Source organism: Oryctolagus cuniculus, chromosome X (assembly GCF_964237555.1).
Source record: "Oryctolagus cuniculus chromosome X, mOryCun1.1, whole genome shotgun sequence".
Lineage (NCBI taxonomy): Eukaryota > Metazoa > Chordata > Mammalia > Lagomorpha > Leporidae > Oryctolagus > Oryctolagus cuniculus.
In genome coordinates this window covers 22856083-22873645 of record NC_091453.1, presented here as the reverse complement: position 1 = coordinate 22873645, position 17563 = coordinate 22856083, and the positions used below count along the sequence as shown (strand labels likewise).

The window sequence follows — 17563 nt, the reverse complement described above, 5'->3', positions numbered from 1 at the left end:
ACGCTGAGAAAGTTATTTAAATTTCTACATGAGATTTTTCTCTTATGAAAAGGAAAGCTTATATACTTGTAGGCACCAAGGTTTTGTCATGGCAAAGGTATATGCAAATAATTCCATTTTCTACAATATTATTTTATTCTACACTATTTTATTCTTTCACATGATCCTTCAGATGATACTTATGCATTATAATAAGTCTGGGGGTAAAATAGTGAAGAAAACAAATCTCCTGCTTTCCTGAGTAATGAATTCCAGAATGTGTTAGGAAAAGAGAGTAGAAGAAGTAGCTATAATATAATATAGTATTATATATATATGTATGTATATGTAGTGTTAAGTGAAAGGAGTAGAGAGTGATATGGATATTAATATAGGGTGCTCCTGGAAGGCTTCTCTGACTTGAGCAGAGTGCCTTAGGAAGTTTGAGAAGCAACATAGAAATCTAAACTAGCAATATTGAGATAACAGATGAGTCTAGATTTAGAGAAGAGGTCCAGGCTGAGGCTATCAATTTGGAAGTAGACATCTCATGTGTCACCAAATGAGATTTTATCAGGATAGGAAATAGGAGAAGACTGAGCCTTGAATCTCTAATGAGCAGAGCTTACTATAGAAATAGGAGAATCAAGGGAGAATTGATGTTCTGATGGCCAACTGTTTCCAAAACAGTGAGACATCAACTATGCCAAGTAGAGTTCATGGGATAAGCAAGGTGAGAATTTTATTTGGATGATTAGTTTTGGCAATGTTTGTTTACTGATGAAATAAATGAGCAGTATCAGTAGAATAATGGAGAATAAAGCTAGATTATCATAGATTCAAATGTTAATGGTATAAGAAGTGAGGGCAATAAGTACATGTGACAGTCTTTCAATTTGGTTATCAAGAAGGATCAGAGAAATGGGATGGCAACTGATAGGGTAAGGGATAAAGAGCTATTGTAGCATGCATATGCTTACAGGAATAACCATTATGTATTTGTTATAGAAGACACAGAGGAGAACTAGAAAGCTCCACATAGTTGACCAGAGGGCTGGTCTTAAGAATAAGGAGAGCGTTTCCAATATAATTGAGGGAAAGGCAAGGCACATGGATTCAGATAAAATTAGGCTATTCATGTAATGAAAGAACCAAATTGACTCTATTTTGCCTCTAAATTCTTAATGAGATAGAAAGAAAGATTATCAGAAGTGAGAAGGGGAGGAAGTGTTGGATTTCACTGGTAGTCATCAGATTTCAATTCACTCTAGGAAATGATCCTGCAGCAAATTTCACTGAAAGGAAACCATGTCCCTTCAAAGTTTACCAGTTACTACAATATACCTATTTCTCTGTCTCTCTTTCTCTCTATCATCTATGCATCCATCTACTAATAAGCCTCATTCAAAGGTTTGGCATTCTATAACCTCACAGTATGTATTTGTATGTTCTTTTTAATGATATTTGCCTGTATTTCTGAATCTAAAAACTGAATAAAATGACAGAAAAGAGAAATGACACTATTCCCTGTGTTCCATTTCACAAAGCCAGTCATTCACAAACTATTTAATATGTTTAATTGCTATTACTTTCACAGAAGCATTCTGGTAGCATAAAGAGGTAAATTCCAAGTTATACAGATTTTTTTGAAGGACAGGCATTCAGGCATCTTTGCCTAACAAGAGCTATAGCCTTGTGTTTTATACAATAGGTTCAGTGAGAGCTAGGAAATCCATCTGCTTTCTGCTATAAATCATAATTAGAAATCTATATGATTGGAACCTGAGTTCAGTTGGGTGGAAAATTGGTCATTTGACTTAATAGGAAGGAAAGCTTTATTTAAAAATGCAACACCACACTCAGCTGCCAACATAATTTAATAAACTCTCCTGACAATTATCTGGAGACATGGGCATGCTTTATGCTATCAGAAACACACACAATTAAGTGTCACTAATCACTGAGTTCTTGAAGACATTTTCCAATTCATAGAATATATTCCTTTAAAAGATGTTTTTCTCTGAATTTAGACGTGCTAGAGGGCTATTTTAGGATGCAAATTGCATGAACTAGTAGGTAGGAGAGAAAGTTGTGGAGGAAGCTATAAGCATGAGAATGAGGAAGGTTAAGAATTTTATATATATATATATATTTTAAGAATTTTTAAAGAATTTTTTAAGAATTATATATATATATATATATATAGAAAGAGGAACTGAAGGAATAAGTATATTGTAGAAGGTTTGTGGAAGTTGAATGTTGTGAGAAATTAGGTTGAATGAGATTAGAAGGAAATAATTTTAAAGTTATCTCCTATATCTTATAAGTCCAGATAGCAGGATTATCTGATTCTCTACCTCTTTGTTCCTTGCTGTATTTAACTGTCCTGAGTAATGGGCTCATAGGTTGATGTCACGTGTTAATTTTTTTGATATAGAATAGGCAGGCAACTAATTTAAGATCTACAGAGCTGGAGGTACCTGCAAGCCATCCCACTCCTCTCCCTGTCATGTGTAATTCTGTCCTCCATCCTCCTACTTGTCAATCAAAACAACCCCTTTCCTGGGATGTATCTACTTTACCAGGAATTGGGGCGGGGAGGGAAGACACTATGAAAATATGCATATTGAACTCCATGTGGGATTTACGGAGGTACCATAAAACTCCTAGGTGGTTTCATGTCTGTAGAGGCACCTCTATCCTACCACCACCTCATAAAAGCAGTTGCTGGAAGGTTCTCTCCCACCAGAGACCCCCATTGGAGGAGGTACTGGAGTACTCGGTTTCTCCTCTCCAACCATTTCTCCTTCTGACCCACTGTCCAATCATGACAGGTATCTTTCTGTGTGGGCACTGTGGCTCACGTGTGTGTGTGTGTGTGTGTGTGTGTGTGCTTTCTCACCTTCTTAATAAAATTTACCTTATTTGTGTCAGCACTATGAAGGCATCTGTTTGTGCATAACAAGGACCTGGAATGAAAATTAATCTCCCACTTCACCTTTAACTAAGATTTTTCTTTGTAACTAACCTAGTAATGAGGATTTGATGTGTCTCTGGGGGCAGTCTTCCTGTGTTTTCCGTTGTCTTTATTGAGTCATGATTGGTTAAGAGTCTTAAAGGAGTTAATAATCATCTATTTTAGAATGTTTGAGTAGTCACCTTAACTCTGCTTAGATCTGGCCCACAGTTTTGGGTGAAAACACTCAGATTAAATGGATTATTACTTTTACAATGATCTAAGATCTTATTATGGCCACCCAGTTTGAACTGAGTCTTTCGATTTTGAGACTTACTAGCTTTGAGAGCCTTCCAAATCTGGATTACTGCATAAATCAAATTTTCTTAGTGTGCTTGATGCAAATAATGAAAATTATAATGTCTGCTACTAGATTGTAATTCTGTTTTTAAGATGCAAAAATGATTTTTATGATCTGATTGGTTATACATTTTCTATGTTGAGGTTTGTGCCTATTGCCTGTCAGACTTCCATAGAAGTACAATTCCTAGCAAGATAATGATGGCATTGTTAGGTAGGAATTCAGATATGAGCTTATGTGTGTGTGACAAAGGCCTAAGGAGTTGACACCAAGGTCCAGCATCTGCATCGCAAAGTCATCCCTATAACCTTCCAGGTGCAGCCCAGTATCTGCACTTCAAACGCCCTGCCCCTTCTACCTGATAACCATCCTTCCTCTAAGGCCTCAGACTCCAGGGCATTCAAGAACACAGAAAATAGGAAAATACAGTCAATACACTTTACTTCCATTTAGATCATGTTATACTCTTTACACATTAAATACAACAGTCTTAAAACTTTTATCTCTCTCTATATATACACACACACAAACATATATAATGTCGCAGAGTGCTGTCATTTTTAGTTCAAGCATCAATTATTTAAGAGACTCCAGAGAAGCAGTATAGTCTATTATATTAGTCCTTATTTTTATCCATGCTGATGTTATTTCCTTTCTGAAGTTCCAATCTTTCTTATTGTATTATTTCCTATTTCTTTAGAGAACATTCTTTAGCAATTCTTTAAGGGCTAGTTTGCCGGTAATAAATTGACTTTTTTTCCTTTGTCTGAGAATGTCTGTACATTTTTCCTTCATTCTTAAAGGATATATTATCTGGATACAGAATTCACAGTTTACAGTTATTTATTTTCAGTACTTGAAAAATGTGTGCCACTTCTTTCTGGCCTCCGTGGTTTTAGATGAGAAATATCCTGCCATTTGAATCAGTGCTTCTGTATAAGTAATGTACTATTTCTGTCTGGCTGCTTTCAAGGATTGTTTGTTGTTAGTTTTCAGAAGTTAATGATGATGTGTCTTGCCATGGATTTCTTTTGCTTTAAACAGACTGGAGTTTACTCAGTGTCTTGAATCTGAAGGGTTATATATTTTATCAAGTTCAGCAAGTTTTCAGACATTATTTCTTTAAGTAATTTTTCAGGCCTACTCTCTCCTTTCCCTCTGGAACTCCGACAGTACAAATGTTAGTTCACTGTTATTTTCTTACAAACCTCTGGAACTCTGTTCAAGTTTTAAAAGTCTATGTTTTTCCTGTTGTTTACATTATGTAAATGCTGTTGATCTGTCTTTACCTTCACTGAATCAGTCACCTCCTTTCCATTCTTGAATCCATCCAATAAGAAGTTTATTTAACTTATTGTATTTAATAAGTTCTATAATTTCCATTAGGTTCTTTATTCAACTTAGACTTTTTCCTGAAATTTTACAAGGCTACTTCAAATGTTTGCTACTGACAAGTGTGTCATGTGTCAAGTAAGGCTGAGGAAGGGCTAGGGAGGAAAGCAATGGAGATGAGAGTGTGCACTATGGACCAGCGAAGTGATGTGGTAAAGTGAAAACATGAGAAGGATAAGTTTTGAACAATTGCCAGAAGAGAATGCTACAGGGAATTCATTTGAAAGACAGGAGGTGGCAGTAAGGGAATAGGATTCTTGAAATTGAGGTTATAGAGCAATTGAGGTTATTGGAAATGGCTTAGTCTGGAGTATGAACATTGGCATGGCTAAGGTTGAATAAAGAATATGATAACTGGGGGAAAGCAAGCCAGTTATGGAAAAAATCAGCTATGGGGATATCAAAGTCAGCAAGGATTTTAACAAATATAGTGTTGGAACCTGAGCTATTTCGTTAAATGGCATAGACACCAGACCCAGAATTTTTTTAGGAGAATGGTCTAAAAACAGAAATGTAGAATGGGGAGAATGTATTTCCTACCTCCATCCACTACAACTAACAGAATTTAGAAGAATGAAAGTGGCAAAAAGTAATGAGTAGTTGTGCCCTATCAAAACAGGGAAATCCAAAAATGAATATTTTTATAAAATGCATTCATCTTTTTCCCTTTATGAGATAACAGAAAAATGTAAATTTAATCTCTATAAGATTACATTTTGACTTTACCAAGAGATGGTGACAGTAGACAGTTATTTTCTAACTACTCATAGAAATATCACAAGTCATATCTATTTGATCTTACTTTTAAACTTAAATATATGTTGACATGTCAGCTAAAAGAAAAAAAGGTAAAAATTTTAGTTCAGGTGTAGTTGAATTTTTGCTTTATAAATTAGAGCTCCAATTACATTTGACAGAGTCAAAATGATTTTCATTTTAAACTCTTCTTATCACACATACTTTGTGTTTTCTACATTTTTTTACTTTAAATTAATACAAATTAGAGATGATAGAATATTATAATGAATCTCATTAACTGAAAATAAATGTTTATCTGGAATTGGAGGTTCAGATTGTATTTTTTCAATAAAAATGAAATATTATGTGAAATTTAATGTTTGTATAGCATAAAAGAATAATTCTTGTTTGTTTTTTTTTTTTTTTTTAGAATGTGCCAGACAAGTAACAATGCCTGGTTTAGAACATACTTTAGCTTATCAGACTCTAAAAATTAAAATGAAAATACTAAGTCTAAAAAATCATGTTTCTCAAAAATAACACAAACATGCTAATGCTGTCACATATTTACTATCACTCCAAGCTTTCTTTATTATTTCTTTTTCTTGATGCTGTTTTATATTCCAGTGATCTTTTTGTTCTTATTTCTTCTATGTCTTCTGAATATGGATGTTCTTATTTCTTCTATGTCTTATCAGTGTTGATAAGTGCCCTATTTTTTAGGCATATTTTATTGTTTCCTTCAAGAGAGGCATTTTGCTATTTGATCCCAGCATAACAAAGATATCATTATACCAATAAAATTAGAAAGGATATATTTTATTTTTCAAAATCTCTCTCCCTAACTCATATCCTGTTTGGTTCCCAAACTAGTAAAAAATAGATATAATTTTAACTTTATTCTAAGCTTTTCTTATGTAATTTTTGAAACCTAGGAAAAATATTCCAATTTTTATTTTATTTTTAAGATTTATTTATTTATTTGAAAGTCAGAGTTACATAGAGAGAGGAGAGGCAGAGAGAGAGAGGTCTTCCATCCGATGGTTCACTCCCCAATTGGCCGCAAGGGCCGGAGCTGCACCGATCTGAAGCCAGGAGCCAGGAGCCAGGAGTGAGGAGCTTCCTCCAGGTCTCCCACATGGGTGCAGGGGCCCAAGAACTTGGGCCATCTTCTGCTGCTTTCCCAGGCTACAGCAGAGAGCTGGAGCAGAAGTGGAGCAGCCAGGTCCTGAACTGGCGCCCATATGGGATACCGGCGCTACAGGCCAAGGTATTAACCTGCTGTACCAAGTGCCAGCCCTCTCCTCCACACCCCCCCCCCAATTTTTAAAGAATAAGAAAATATTCTAAACTTAGCAATTAAATTGGATTAACTTCCAAAATCCAACAGTTCTATAAGAACTCTTACTATGAATGGTATTAATCTAATCAGATAGCGACAGAATTTTTTTAGTTCTAATTTAAAGATTCTTATTTATAACTTCCCAGAGGGGCCGGCACAGTGGCATGGTGGGTAAAGACACTGCCTCCAGTGCCAGCATCCCATGTGGGTGCCGGTTCGAGACCCGGCTGCTCCACTTCTGATCCGGCTCTCTGCTGTGGCCTAGGAAAACAGTGGAAAATGGCCCAAGTGCTTGGGCCCCTGCACCCAAATGGGAGATCTGGGAAAAGCTTCTGGCTCCTGGCTTTGGATCTGCTCGGCTCCAGCCATTTCGACCATCTGGGGAGTGAACCAGTGGATGGAAGATCTCTCTCTCTCTGTCTCTACCTCTCTCTGTAACTCTGTCTTTCAAATAAATAAAATAAATATTAAAAAAAAAATTAGAAAGTTCTTCTTGTTTTTGCCCTAGGTTCAATAGCCATGTCTCTGCTCTGGTTACATTATCTTCCTGGTCATTGATTTTTAGGCTTTTCAACTCTAAACTGTCTCCTGAGTTACAACTACATTTTTCTTCTGCACATGGATATCTAGTTTCTCAGAATAGATATTACTCTACATAGAGTTGCCCCTTCGTCTTCATGCTAATTTTTTTCCCGAAAGATTTCTCTTTCTCAGTTACTGGCATCATTAGTTACCTAGTTTTATCTTGCCAAAAACGTAAGGGTCAAACTTGCTTCTTTTTTTGTTCCCCTTACTGCAAATTACCAGAATATCGGTAAATACTGATAACAAAGCCATCAAAACATATCTCATTTCAGACCATTTCTTACCAGCTCTACCATTTTCATCCTTTATTTCAGGATCACATGCCACAGTATAATCACACAGAGTTACTATTTTGTAAAATACACATTTAGCCATATCACTATTTTATTTAAAACTTTTTTGTGTTTTTAAAATTTTATTTGTTAACATTTTATTTCAGAATAATTTTATACTTACAAAACAAAAATTGTGAAGTAGTAATACCAAGAGTTGTGTGTTCTAGATTGACTGTAGTAGGTGAGGTTAGAAAAGCCCCCACGTGCTCTATTCCTGCTGATTTTTCTCTGCTCAGCTTCTCCAATCTTCCCTACCCTTCACTGTGCTGCTGCATCACCATTCTCAGCCAATTCCTATCTAAATTTAGCAATTTCTCCTCTTTCTACTTGTAACAGTTTTACCTCAACTTTTTGTTTAATTTCTTTCAAATATTTACATGTCTTCCCTGAAAACAGCCTCCACTAACTCAATCTCTCTAAACAATTAAAGCTTTTTACATGGCTCTTCATCCATCTGTTCTTTATCTCTTCTTCTCCACAAAATGTTAAGGTCCATGAAGCAAGAGTTATTTTCTCTAACATTTCCTTCAGTACCCATAGCAACCCCAACAGTTCCTTGCTCAATTTGCTCAAGATCTAATATTTGTTAGAGACTATTATATGCTAAGATTCTGTTCTAAGATATATGAATACAACAGGGAGGCAAAGAGACAAACAACTGAAGTTTCCATGATAAAGGGAAGAGACAATGAACAATTAAATAAGGTTGGTGGGGATGGTGAGCAGCGAAGAAGGGTGAGAAATGTCATGGTGTGGATGTGAAATTCAGGATATGGAGGTTTAGAAAATTCCTGAGAGGGTGATATAAATGAGTGAATTAGTCTTCAGAGATGGCTCTAATAAATTTCTGAGATTTTTATATCAATCTATACCTTCTATTCTTTGTGTAAAATCATAGAATATTTAGCAACTTTATGTATCAGCAAAAAAATGGTAATCTGACATTTGTTTTGATTTTTTTTATTTGATATGTACAGTGTATTTCCAAACTTCATTGTTACTAATCATGACCAAACATTACATAAATTGGCCAATGGAGAGTGGATTTCAGTAATATTATACAGGATGAGAATTAAGAGGCATATTGCATTTCCATTTCTTTTGTGCTTTGTCCAGGCACAATCAGAACATATTCTTGGCATGTCCTAGAATGAGTAAACATATACAGCAGTCCTTATGTTGTCACAAAATCTAAAAGTTTCCCTATCAGCATATCCATAAGTAAGAAAATAAGTGCTTCTGGTGATAAGACACTGAGATTAGTGGGTTGTTTGCTGTAAAGTATTAATGTAGCAATCACTGACTAATTTACTATGGTGATAGCTTTGCCTAGTACATAGAAGCTAGAAGATGGATAATACAATTGAAAAGCATAAGGAAAGGAGTGTCTATAATGATAGAAAAAGTGTAATGGCCATTTACAGAAGTTTGGGCTCAAAGGATTCAATGCACTAAAATCCACATACTTGTATCATAATGATAGTAGAATGGATTTTTCCTATGTTTTGTGAAAAACAAAGAGCATAATTATCATACGTGTTCTTAGAGCTAAGGTAACTGGGTTTACAGGATAATAATTTTGGTTTATTTCTTTCTTTTAAAGCAGATCCACAGAGAGAGAAACGGAGAGAGAGAGAATCCTCCATCCACTGGTTCACTCCTCAAATAGCTGCAAAGGCCAGGGATGGGGCAGACCAAACCAGAAGCCAGGAACCTTGGCTTCCTACCTCGGGTTTCCCATGTGGACACAGGGGCCCAAGGACCTGGGCCATCTTTCACTGCTTTCCTTGGTGCACCAGCAGGAAGCTGGATCAGAAGAGGAGCAGCCAGGACCTGAACTAGCACTCACATGGGATGCCTGTAGCCCAACCTGCCACATTATAGCTTGGCCCCCTTGGTTTCTTTAAATACATTACACAAAGCACTTCTCAGACACTATGTAGTGATTTCTATTCCGTTAAGCACTGTACATTTGTTTCAGTGTCAGCATAGAAACATTAGCATTGGTAGTTTCATTAAAATAAAAAAAAAAACAAAGAAAAAATAAAACTTAGTGGACCATTGCTTAAATCAACAACTATTTGATTACAGGTGACACTGAGCATATTTTCAACATTCTTTGGCCATCTATATTTCTTCTCTTGTGTTACTGTTGCTTTTAATACATTGCAAAGGTTGCAAAAGTTGAAGTCAGACACAAGGAAGTACAGCTCTGCCATTAAGCAACTGTTTTGATTCTATATAACTTCAAGTTTCTGAATTGCAACTTTCTCAATTCAGTGAGAATAATAACATCTATATCATGGAGTCATATCAAAGGGGACAAATGAGTGAGATTTAAGATGCTGATACACTGGGGCCAGAGTTGTGGCATAGTGGGTTAAGATATTACCTGCAACTCTGGCATCCCACGTGGGTACTAGTTGGAGTCCCAGCTGCTTAAATTCTGATCCAGCTCCCTGCTAATCTGCTTGGTAGGGCAGTGGAAGATGGCCTAAGTCCTTGGGCCCCTGCCACCCACGTGGGAGACCCAGATGAAGCTCTTGGCTCCTGGCTTTGGCCTGGCCCAGCCCCGGCTGTTGTGGCCATTTGAGAAGTGAACCAGCAGATAGAAGATCTCTCTTTGTGTCTTTCCTTCTCTCTCTGTAATTTGTCATTCAGATAAATAAAGTAAGCCTTAAAAAAAAGAAGATGGTGATATAAATGACAATAGTAAATAAAAGAAAGCCATTAACCTATTTTTGGGATACGTCAGTAGTGATTATTATTTTCAATTCTTATTTTTATATTATATTAAGATAATTCATACTTTATCATATTAACAATTGTGCTTTTGTAATTCAAGAAAGTTATTTTTAAGCAAATTAATAATTTTGAGATTTAGATTTCTGAGCAATTTCATCATTTCTAAGATTTGCTTCCTATTCATCAATATTCAAATGGAATGGTTAATATATAAGAAAAATATATGTACATTTTATAATAAATTTGTAAATAATATTTAGCTTTCCAAAGATATAGTTATTTTTCATGAGTATTTCATCACACTAGTTATTTATAATATTCCAAAATTTTCCTTAACTCACACACAAGTATTAAATAGCATTCCATTCAACTATTCAAAATTCCAAAATGAAATATTTAACAAGTCTTGTGTGCTATGGAATGAAAAACAACACAAGAATAATAAATACACATAAATATTATGCAATCCATGTTTTCCTCTTAACTAAAATTTGTTTCTAAGTTATAATACTGTAATTTAATTTTCACTGAATATTTAATTTTCATTGAATAGTTAATTTGCATAATTAAGACAACAGATGCATACATCATCTATGTAATATGAGAGTATATACAATGATATAACATAAAGTAAAACTCCTGTACCATGTATATGACTCATAGTACTAAGCTTGAAGGCGGAATTCTCAATGAAGAAGCTATCCCAGCAATGATCAACGGCAAGTCGCCTGGAATCTTCCTGAGCTAATTAAAAAATACAAAGATATTGCACTTCAGTATCACATTCAAGAAAAAAAACTCAATGGAGATGGAAATAGAATGAAAATTCCTCTATGGTAGAAAATTACTCTGATAAATATTTTTTGAAGTATATTTTGAAATGAAATTTAAATAGCATTTTGAAGAACATATTCACTGTTGTGTTTTTCTATAATATTAAAAGTATTATAAAGTCAACTCAAAAAATCTTGGCATTTTTGAAAGCCTATTTGAATTTATCATCTAAAAATGGATTGTAGAGCTTAATAACTTTCTGTAAAAATGAGACAAGCTCTCTTGATAATGAAATACATGATAATGAAATACATAGTGCTACATGTATACATTTCAAAAACCAATATACATACATTGAAAGGAATGCTGAGAATTTTATTATTAGAGGTGTATAATTTAAAAAATGTTTTGGACAATATCAGTGTTTATGAAAATGTAGTCTTTTGATAATATGCATTGGGATAGCTTGTGAAAGGCCTTACTGCCCAGCAGAATAAGGGAGTGTGGACCTGGATTGCTTACTGAATTTTGGGAGCTACTAATCAAGAATAATGTGAAAGGAGTTCTAAATATTAAGGTATTTAAACTTTATGTAAAAATATTTAAAGTCCTTGTAAGCAAGTAGCATCTCAGATCACTTATCTAAAAATTAGTTATAATAATTCTTCTAGTTTCCCTTATTAAAAAAAGAAAGTTTGTGTGGAGAGCAAAGTAAACTAAAACAAATAATCTAATTAAAGTATAAAGAGACAATTAGTATATTTGATACTATAATTTTTCTCTATATAAAATGCAATTCAAACTTCCCAGAGTGTTTACTTATTAATTCAAATATTTAAAAAGTTGAATTCTGAATTTGGAAGCAATATTATTGAGGTTGTCGGACTTTTTCTTAGAACTGTTTATGTCTTCTCTTATGAACAGTCATACTGACCCTGATTGGCAGTTTGTACTGATTATCACAACCTTAGTATTAACATTTTTTCAACTCTGGATGTATTTTAGATAAGATTCAAGAGGGCCTCGAGGGACAAAATTTTCAAAAATTGATTCTACTATTTGAAAAGAACTGCACCAGGTATTTCCATGTCCTGTTAAGTGTGATTAGCTTATCATAATTATGCTAGATTGTGTGCGTTAGTACTTTACTGCTGGTGAACATCATGGTCAGAATTAACACTAAAAAGCATTAGTCACAACACTTTGTTTACATTGATCAACTCTCAAAATGGAAGCTGATATCTATAATATTAAAATATGACATTAACTGTATGCACATCTTTTCCCATAGTGCTATTTTGCTTTACTCTTCAATAAACTGCTGGTGTCTATTTTATCAACAAATGGAAACATTCATTTAGAAAGGGATAAAGCTATGAATTAAGGTTACTCTTGACATTAACGAGCACACAAAATAGCAGGTATGGCATACAGCTATATTAGCAAAGGTACCAACATCTAATGGAGATGTGTCCTTTAATTTGTCATATGTAGGCCAGGATTGTGGTGCAGTGGGTAAGTTGCCAGTTGTGACATTGGCATCCCACATCATAGTGCTTGTTTGAGTCCTTGCTGCTCCACTTCTGATCCGTCTGCCTGCTATTGCTCCTGGGAAAGAAGCAGAAGATGGCTCAAGTACTTGGGCCCCTGCCACCCACATGGGAGACCAGGGTGGAGTTCTGGGCTCCTGGCTTTGGCCTGGCTCAGGCCATTGTGGCCATCTGGAGGGTGAATCAGTGGATAGATCTCTTTTCTGTTGCTCACTTTCTGTCACTCTGCCTTTCAAATTAATTAATTAATTAACTTTAAAAATATTTGTAGTATGTGTACATTAGACTCTAATTTCTAACATATTCCTAACATTAGAATTCCTATATATTTTTGAGGAATATGCATTGTGATATTTGAATAATATCATAAGAATCTTACAATCCAACAAATTGCATATTTGGATTTACATATAAAATCCGAAGAACCTGACTTGGTACATAACTACCTAATCCTGATTCTGGCTCCACAATGTTTAAACCATGATTTCAGCCAACATACTCCATCTTGGTTTGGTTTTCTCTGTTATAAAATGATCCTGTTGAGGCCGGCGCCACGGCTCACTAGGCTAATCCTCCGCCTTGCGGCGCTGGCACAACAGGTTCTAGTCCCGGTCGGGGCGCCGGATTCTGTCCCGGTTGCCCCTCTTCCAGGCCAGCTCTCTGCTGTGGCCCGGGAGTGCAGTGGAGGATGGCCCAGGTGCTTGGGCCCTGCACCCCATGGGAGACCAGGAGAAGCACCTGGCTCCTGCCATCATATCAGCGCGGTGCGCCAGCCGAACCAGCGGCAAAGGAAGACCTTTCTCTCTGTCTCTCTCTCTCTCACTGTCCACTCTGCCTGTCCAAAAAAAAAAAAAAAATCCTGTTGAACTAATAGATCTCAAAGTGTCAACTACCTCTAAAATCTTTTGATGTTCTGAAAAGATGTTTGAGCACTATCTATAAAATAGCATATAAAAAGCAAGAAAAACAACATACTTGTTAGTATGATGTCAACGGTGACATATTGCAGGGTGGGATTTTTGAAAGTTATAACGAGAGATGAACGAACACCAAGGCATGTGATTACTCTTTGTATGTCCATAGTCCTAGGGTACAGTCCTACTCCAGAGAGGTATACTTTCCATTCTTTGAACTGTTTGAAAATAAACATTCATGAAATATGCATGATGAATGAATATATTTTATTTGCAATATTTAATAAATGTAATAAGACAGATAAGAAAAGCTTTGTTAAGCTTTAATACTCATTGTTTTATCTTTCCTTTCTTTTCAAATTCTCTTGATTTTATTGAAATCATTCTATATGTTTTTTACATGGGAAAGAAGAGGGTAGATGACAATATTTAAATACCCAATGTATTTCAATGCATTTAAGGTTATTTATAGCAATGTAAAGGAGAAATGTTAATGGAAAACCTTGCATTTCTTTTTAAGGTCTTTTTTAAAAGATGAATTTGTATAAAATTTGTATACCAAACACTACATGAGGTTTCCAAAATTGTAAGGTGAGTTTCCAATGAAATTAAGATGACTACCACAAGAAGGCAATGGAGGTGAGGCAGATATTAAACTCTCACAAAAAACTATGTGCAACTGTATGCCATAATATTTATCCCATCATCTAGTGCAGCATATTTCCTGTGATCATATAATATGGACAAATGGCTCAATAATTTTGTGGAGATTAAATGTTTTTACTTAAGTTTCAAAAATTTTCAAAAAATTGTTTGAAAGTGTTCTCTTTGTATATATTTAGATTAGAATAAAAACCCTTTGAAAGTATAACAAACCGTGACTCAATTTCAGCTGTCTTATACTTCTCCACCAAAAACTTTGCCAATGTTGTAGGTGAGCAAAAATATCAGAGAAAAACTGACGAACAACTGAACGATGTCCTAGTTTACTCTCCTTCACACTATATAAATGTTTCTATTTAAACTCCAATAAAAAGAGGGAAACTTATTTTGTGTGGTAACAAGAAATCCATAAAATGCTGTCTCTTACAGGATTAAAAGCCAAGTTTTACTTGCGTATTATCTTCAAATAACTATGTTACTGTTAGTCACATATTCTATTAGCATAATAATATAAGTTTACTACATTTTCAGTTATGATGTCCTAACTTGATTCTACTCAACTGACTGACTGAAATGACATTAGTTTACTTTAAGCCACTGGGAATGAGCCAAACTAGAAAAAGAAGTTTGTGTCTTAACGTGTTCTCAATTGGCCTGGAGTGTTGGAGTTTTTATGCTAGAGCACATCTCACTACTCTTGATCACTGATATCCATCTGTTGTCCCACCATTGATTAGTTTATCTACTTGACTACAGAGAGGGAAATTAAAAAACAACTCAGTGAACAGGTGAATTTAAAAAACAACAATTTTTAGCCCATTTTTTTTTTAGCTTTTTTAAAGGTCCATTTCTGGTGCTCCTGAAAGATAAAACAAGTGGACGCAAAAGATAGGAAATCTGGTTTGCACACTGAGCAGAGCTCCAAGGGATTGAAGATTTCTGCGAATCAACAGAACTTTCCACAGATACAGGCTACGAGAATCACAGACTGATCCTGGATTATAAAATGACTGATTTTGTTTCTTCCTTCAGTTTTGCTATTCAGACTTCCAAATGGAATGAGTCACACAACCAATTATAACTGAACAAGGGTGATTATTTGAAAGTCAAAATGAAACATCTGAAAAGCAGGAAAGAAAATCTCAGAACAGAATGCTTCAGCCCAAAGAGAATTACCAATTACCACACTTGCTTATTACTGTTCTTAATCTGTTGCTCAGTAATAGATCTCACTTAAAGATTCTAGTAGCGGGGCTGGTACTGTGGCATAGCAGATAAAGCTGCCGTCTGTGGTGCCAGCATCCCATGTGAGCAACAGTTCGAGTCCCGGCTGTTCTGCTTCCCATCCAGCTCTCTGCTGTGGCCTGGGAAAGCAGTGGAAAATGGCCCAACTCCTTGGGCCCTTGCACCCACGTGGGAGACCTGGAAGAAGCTCCTGGCTCCTGGTTTTGGATCAGTTTAGCTCCAGCCATTGCGGCCATTTGGGGAGTGAACCAACAGATGGAAGACCTCTCTCTTTCTCTCTCTCTGCCTCTGTAACTCTGCCTTTCAAATAAAAAACAAATCTTAAAAAAAGATTCTAGTGGCATAATATGAGTTAATAATATTTATATTCATGATCTCCTAGACCAAGTAATTTCAAGATTCAAAATCTGCACAAATAACTTTAGCCTAAAATTAGCCTTTTACAGCGCAGAGCTTTTCATATGGACCCAAACCAGAAGCAAATGAATTTGATAATAAACTATTGCTATTTCTCTCAGTTCTGAAAAGAGGCATAATCAGAAACGGTAAAACTTATCCTACAAGCACTGCTGTGAGTTGATTTAAGATTAATCCGTCAGTTATGTGTGCATTTAATCAGTTAAATGCAGAGAGGGGCATAACTCCATATGGGTGTCTTCCTAATGGTAAAAAGTTATTTGCAACCCTTAGATTTAGAAAAACAAACTATAAGACCTTCGTTTTAAAAATACTCTTGTAGATGCCTATTCAGAATGATTCAGGGATAGAAAAGGAAGACAAAAAAAATCACAAAGGTTAGGAAGATATATTGAAAATGTTGACGGGGTCTGGACTTGGTAGCTGAATGGATGAATTGTTGATTCAAGTCTCCCTATAGATGAATCCTTAGATATTCTATAACTTGGAAGGAGATACTTGGAGTGACTGAAATCAAGCAACAGTATTCAACTGACTCACAAAAGATTTGAGATGATTATTTACATGTTTGAGTTCTTTTGAGGATAATAAGGAATTAAACATTCAATTTCTAGGTTATTAGACACAGAGCTGAAAATTGCCCTGTTGACATGCAAGACTATCCTTAAATATACATATTATTTGAATCAGAAATGCAAGCAGATTGTCCCCAATAATTAAGATGAAGGAGCTCTAATTGTGCTATCAACCAGCCACTTAAAAGGTTAGTCTTGTTAAAAAGATTTGTGTATAAGAAAATAAGCTCCATCATACTTTCTGTTCCATATGAAAGAGATTACCTTTTGTTTTCTTTAACGTTTTTGAGAATCAAGCATCCTTCTATAGTATATGCTGCAGCCATGTGTAAGTCAGTTATCTAGGAAATTTAACAGCCTAAAGATAATTTTTCAGAAAACAAACTATAGTTTTTGAAAAGAGGACATTTCAATCACCCATAGGCCCTATACTGACTTGGGGACCCCTGTGTCGCTCCCCCTCTTTGTGGAGGAACGACACAGGACCCTGCGCTGTTCTTTCGTCTGCTCGGCCCTTCCCGGGTTTGCTGCTGGTTCTTCCCGGGTTGGCTACTGTCCCTTCCACCTCCGTGGAAGGGCGGTTCCCCCTGCCACATTCCCCACTTCCGCAGGGGAGCGGCACACCGCCAGCCGGCTCTCTGGGGGCTGCACAGGTGTTCCCCTTAGATGTTCCTCTTAGATGTTCCTGGTGCATGCCGTCTCTCTCCTCCTTTATAGTCCTCCTCTGCCAATCCCAACTCGGCTGCCCACATGCCGAGTACGCTGCTCTCCTCCAATCAGGAGCAAGTCCTACAGTTTATTGGTTGAACTGGAGGCAGCTGCGTAGAAGCTGTTTTCTTCTCTCCCAGCGCCATATTGTGGGAGAGCAGATGCACAGAATAAGTCTTAATTCCAGTAACTTAGTCTAGTCTGGGTTGCTCCCCACAGATCCCCCTTTCTTTTTATTTTTTGGCGTTGATACGCGCCTGTCTTCGGTGTCCCGCGGCACACAC

General features: G+C 36.0%; 1 protein-coding gene across 1 annotated transcript in view; it reads right to left on the bottom strand.

Annotated features, from left to right (window-relative positions):
* Positions 1–17563, bottom strand: part of CFAP47 (cilia and flagella associated protein 47) — a 369488-nt gene that overhangs the window by 56985 nt on the left and 294940 nt on the right. Inside the window, exons 56-57 of the mRNA XM_051827003.2 lie at positions 13733–13889; positions 11079–11177 (exon numbers count right to left, since the gene is read on the bottom strand). Of these exons, the coding sequence (XP_051682963.2) occupies positions 11079–11177; positions 13733–13889 (256 nt within the window). The remainder of the gene's footprint in view (positions 1–11078; positions 11178–13732; positions 13890–17563) is intronic.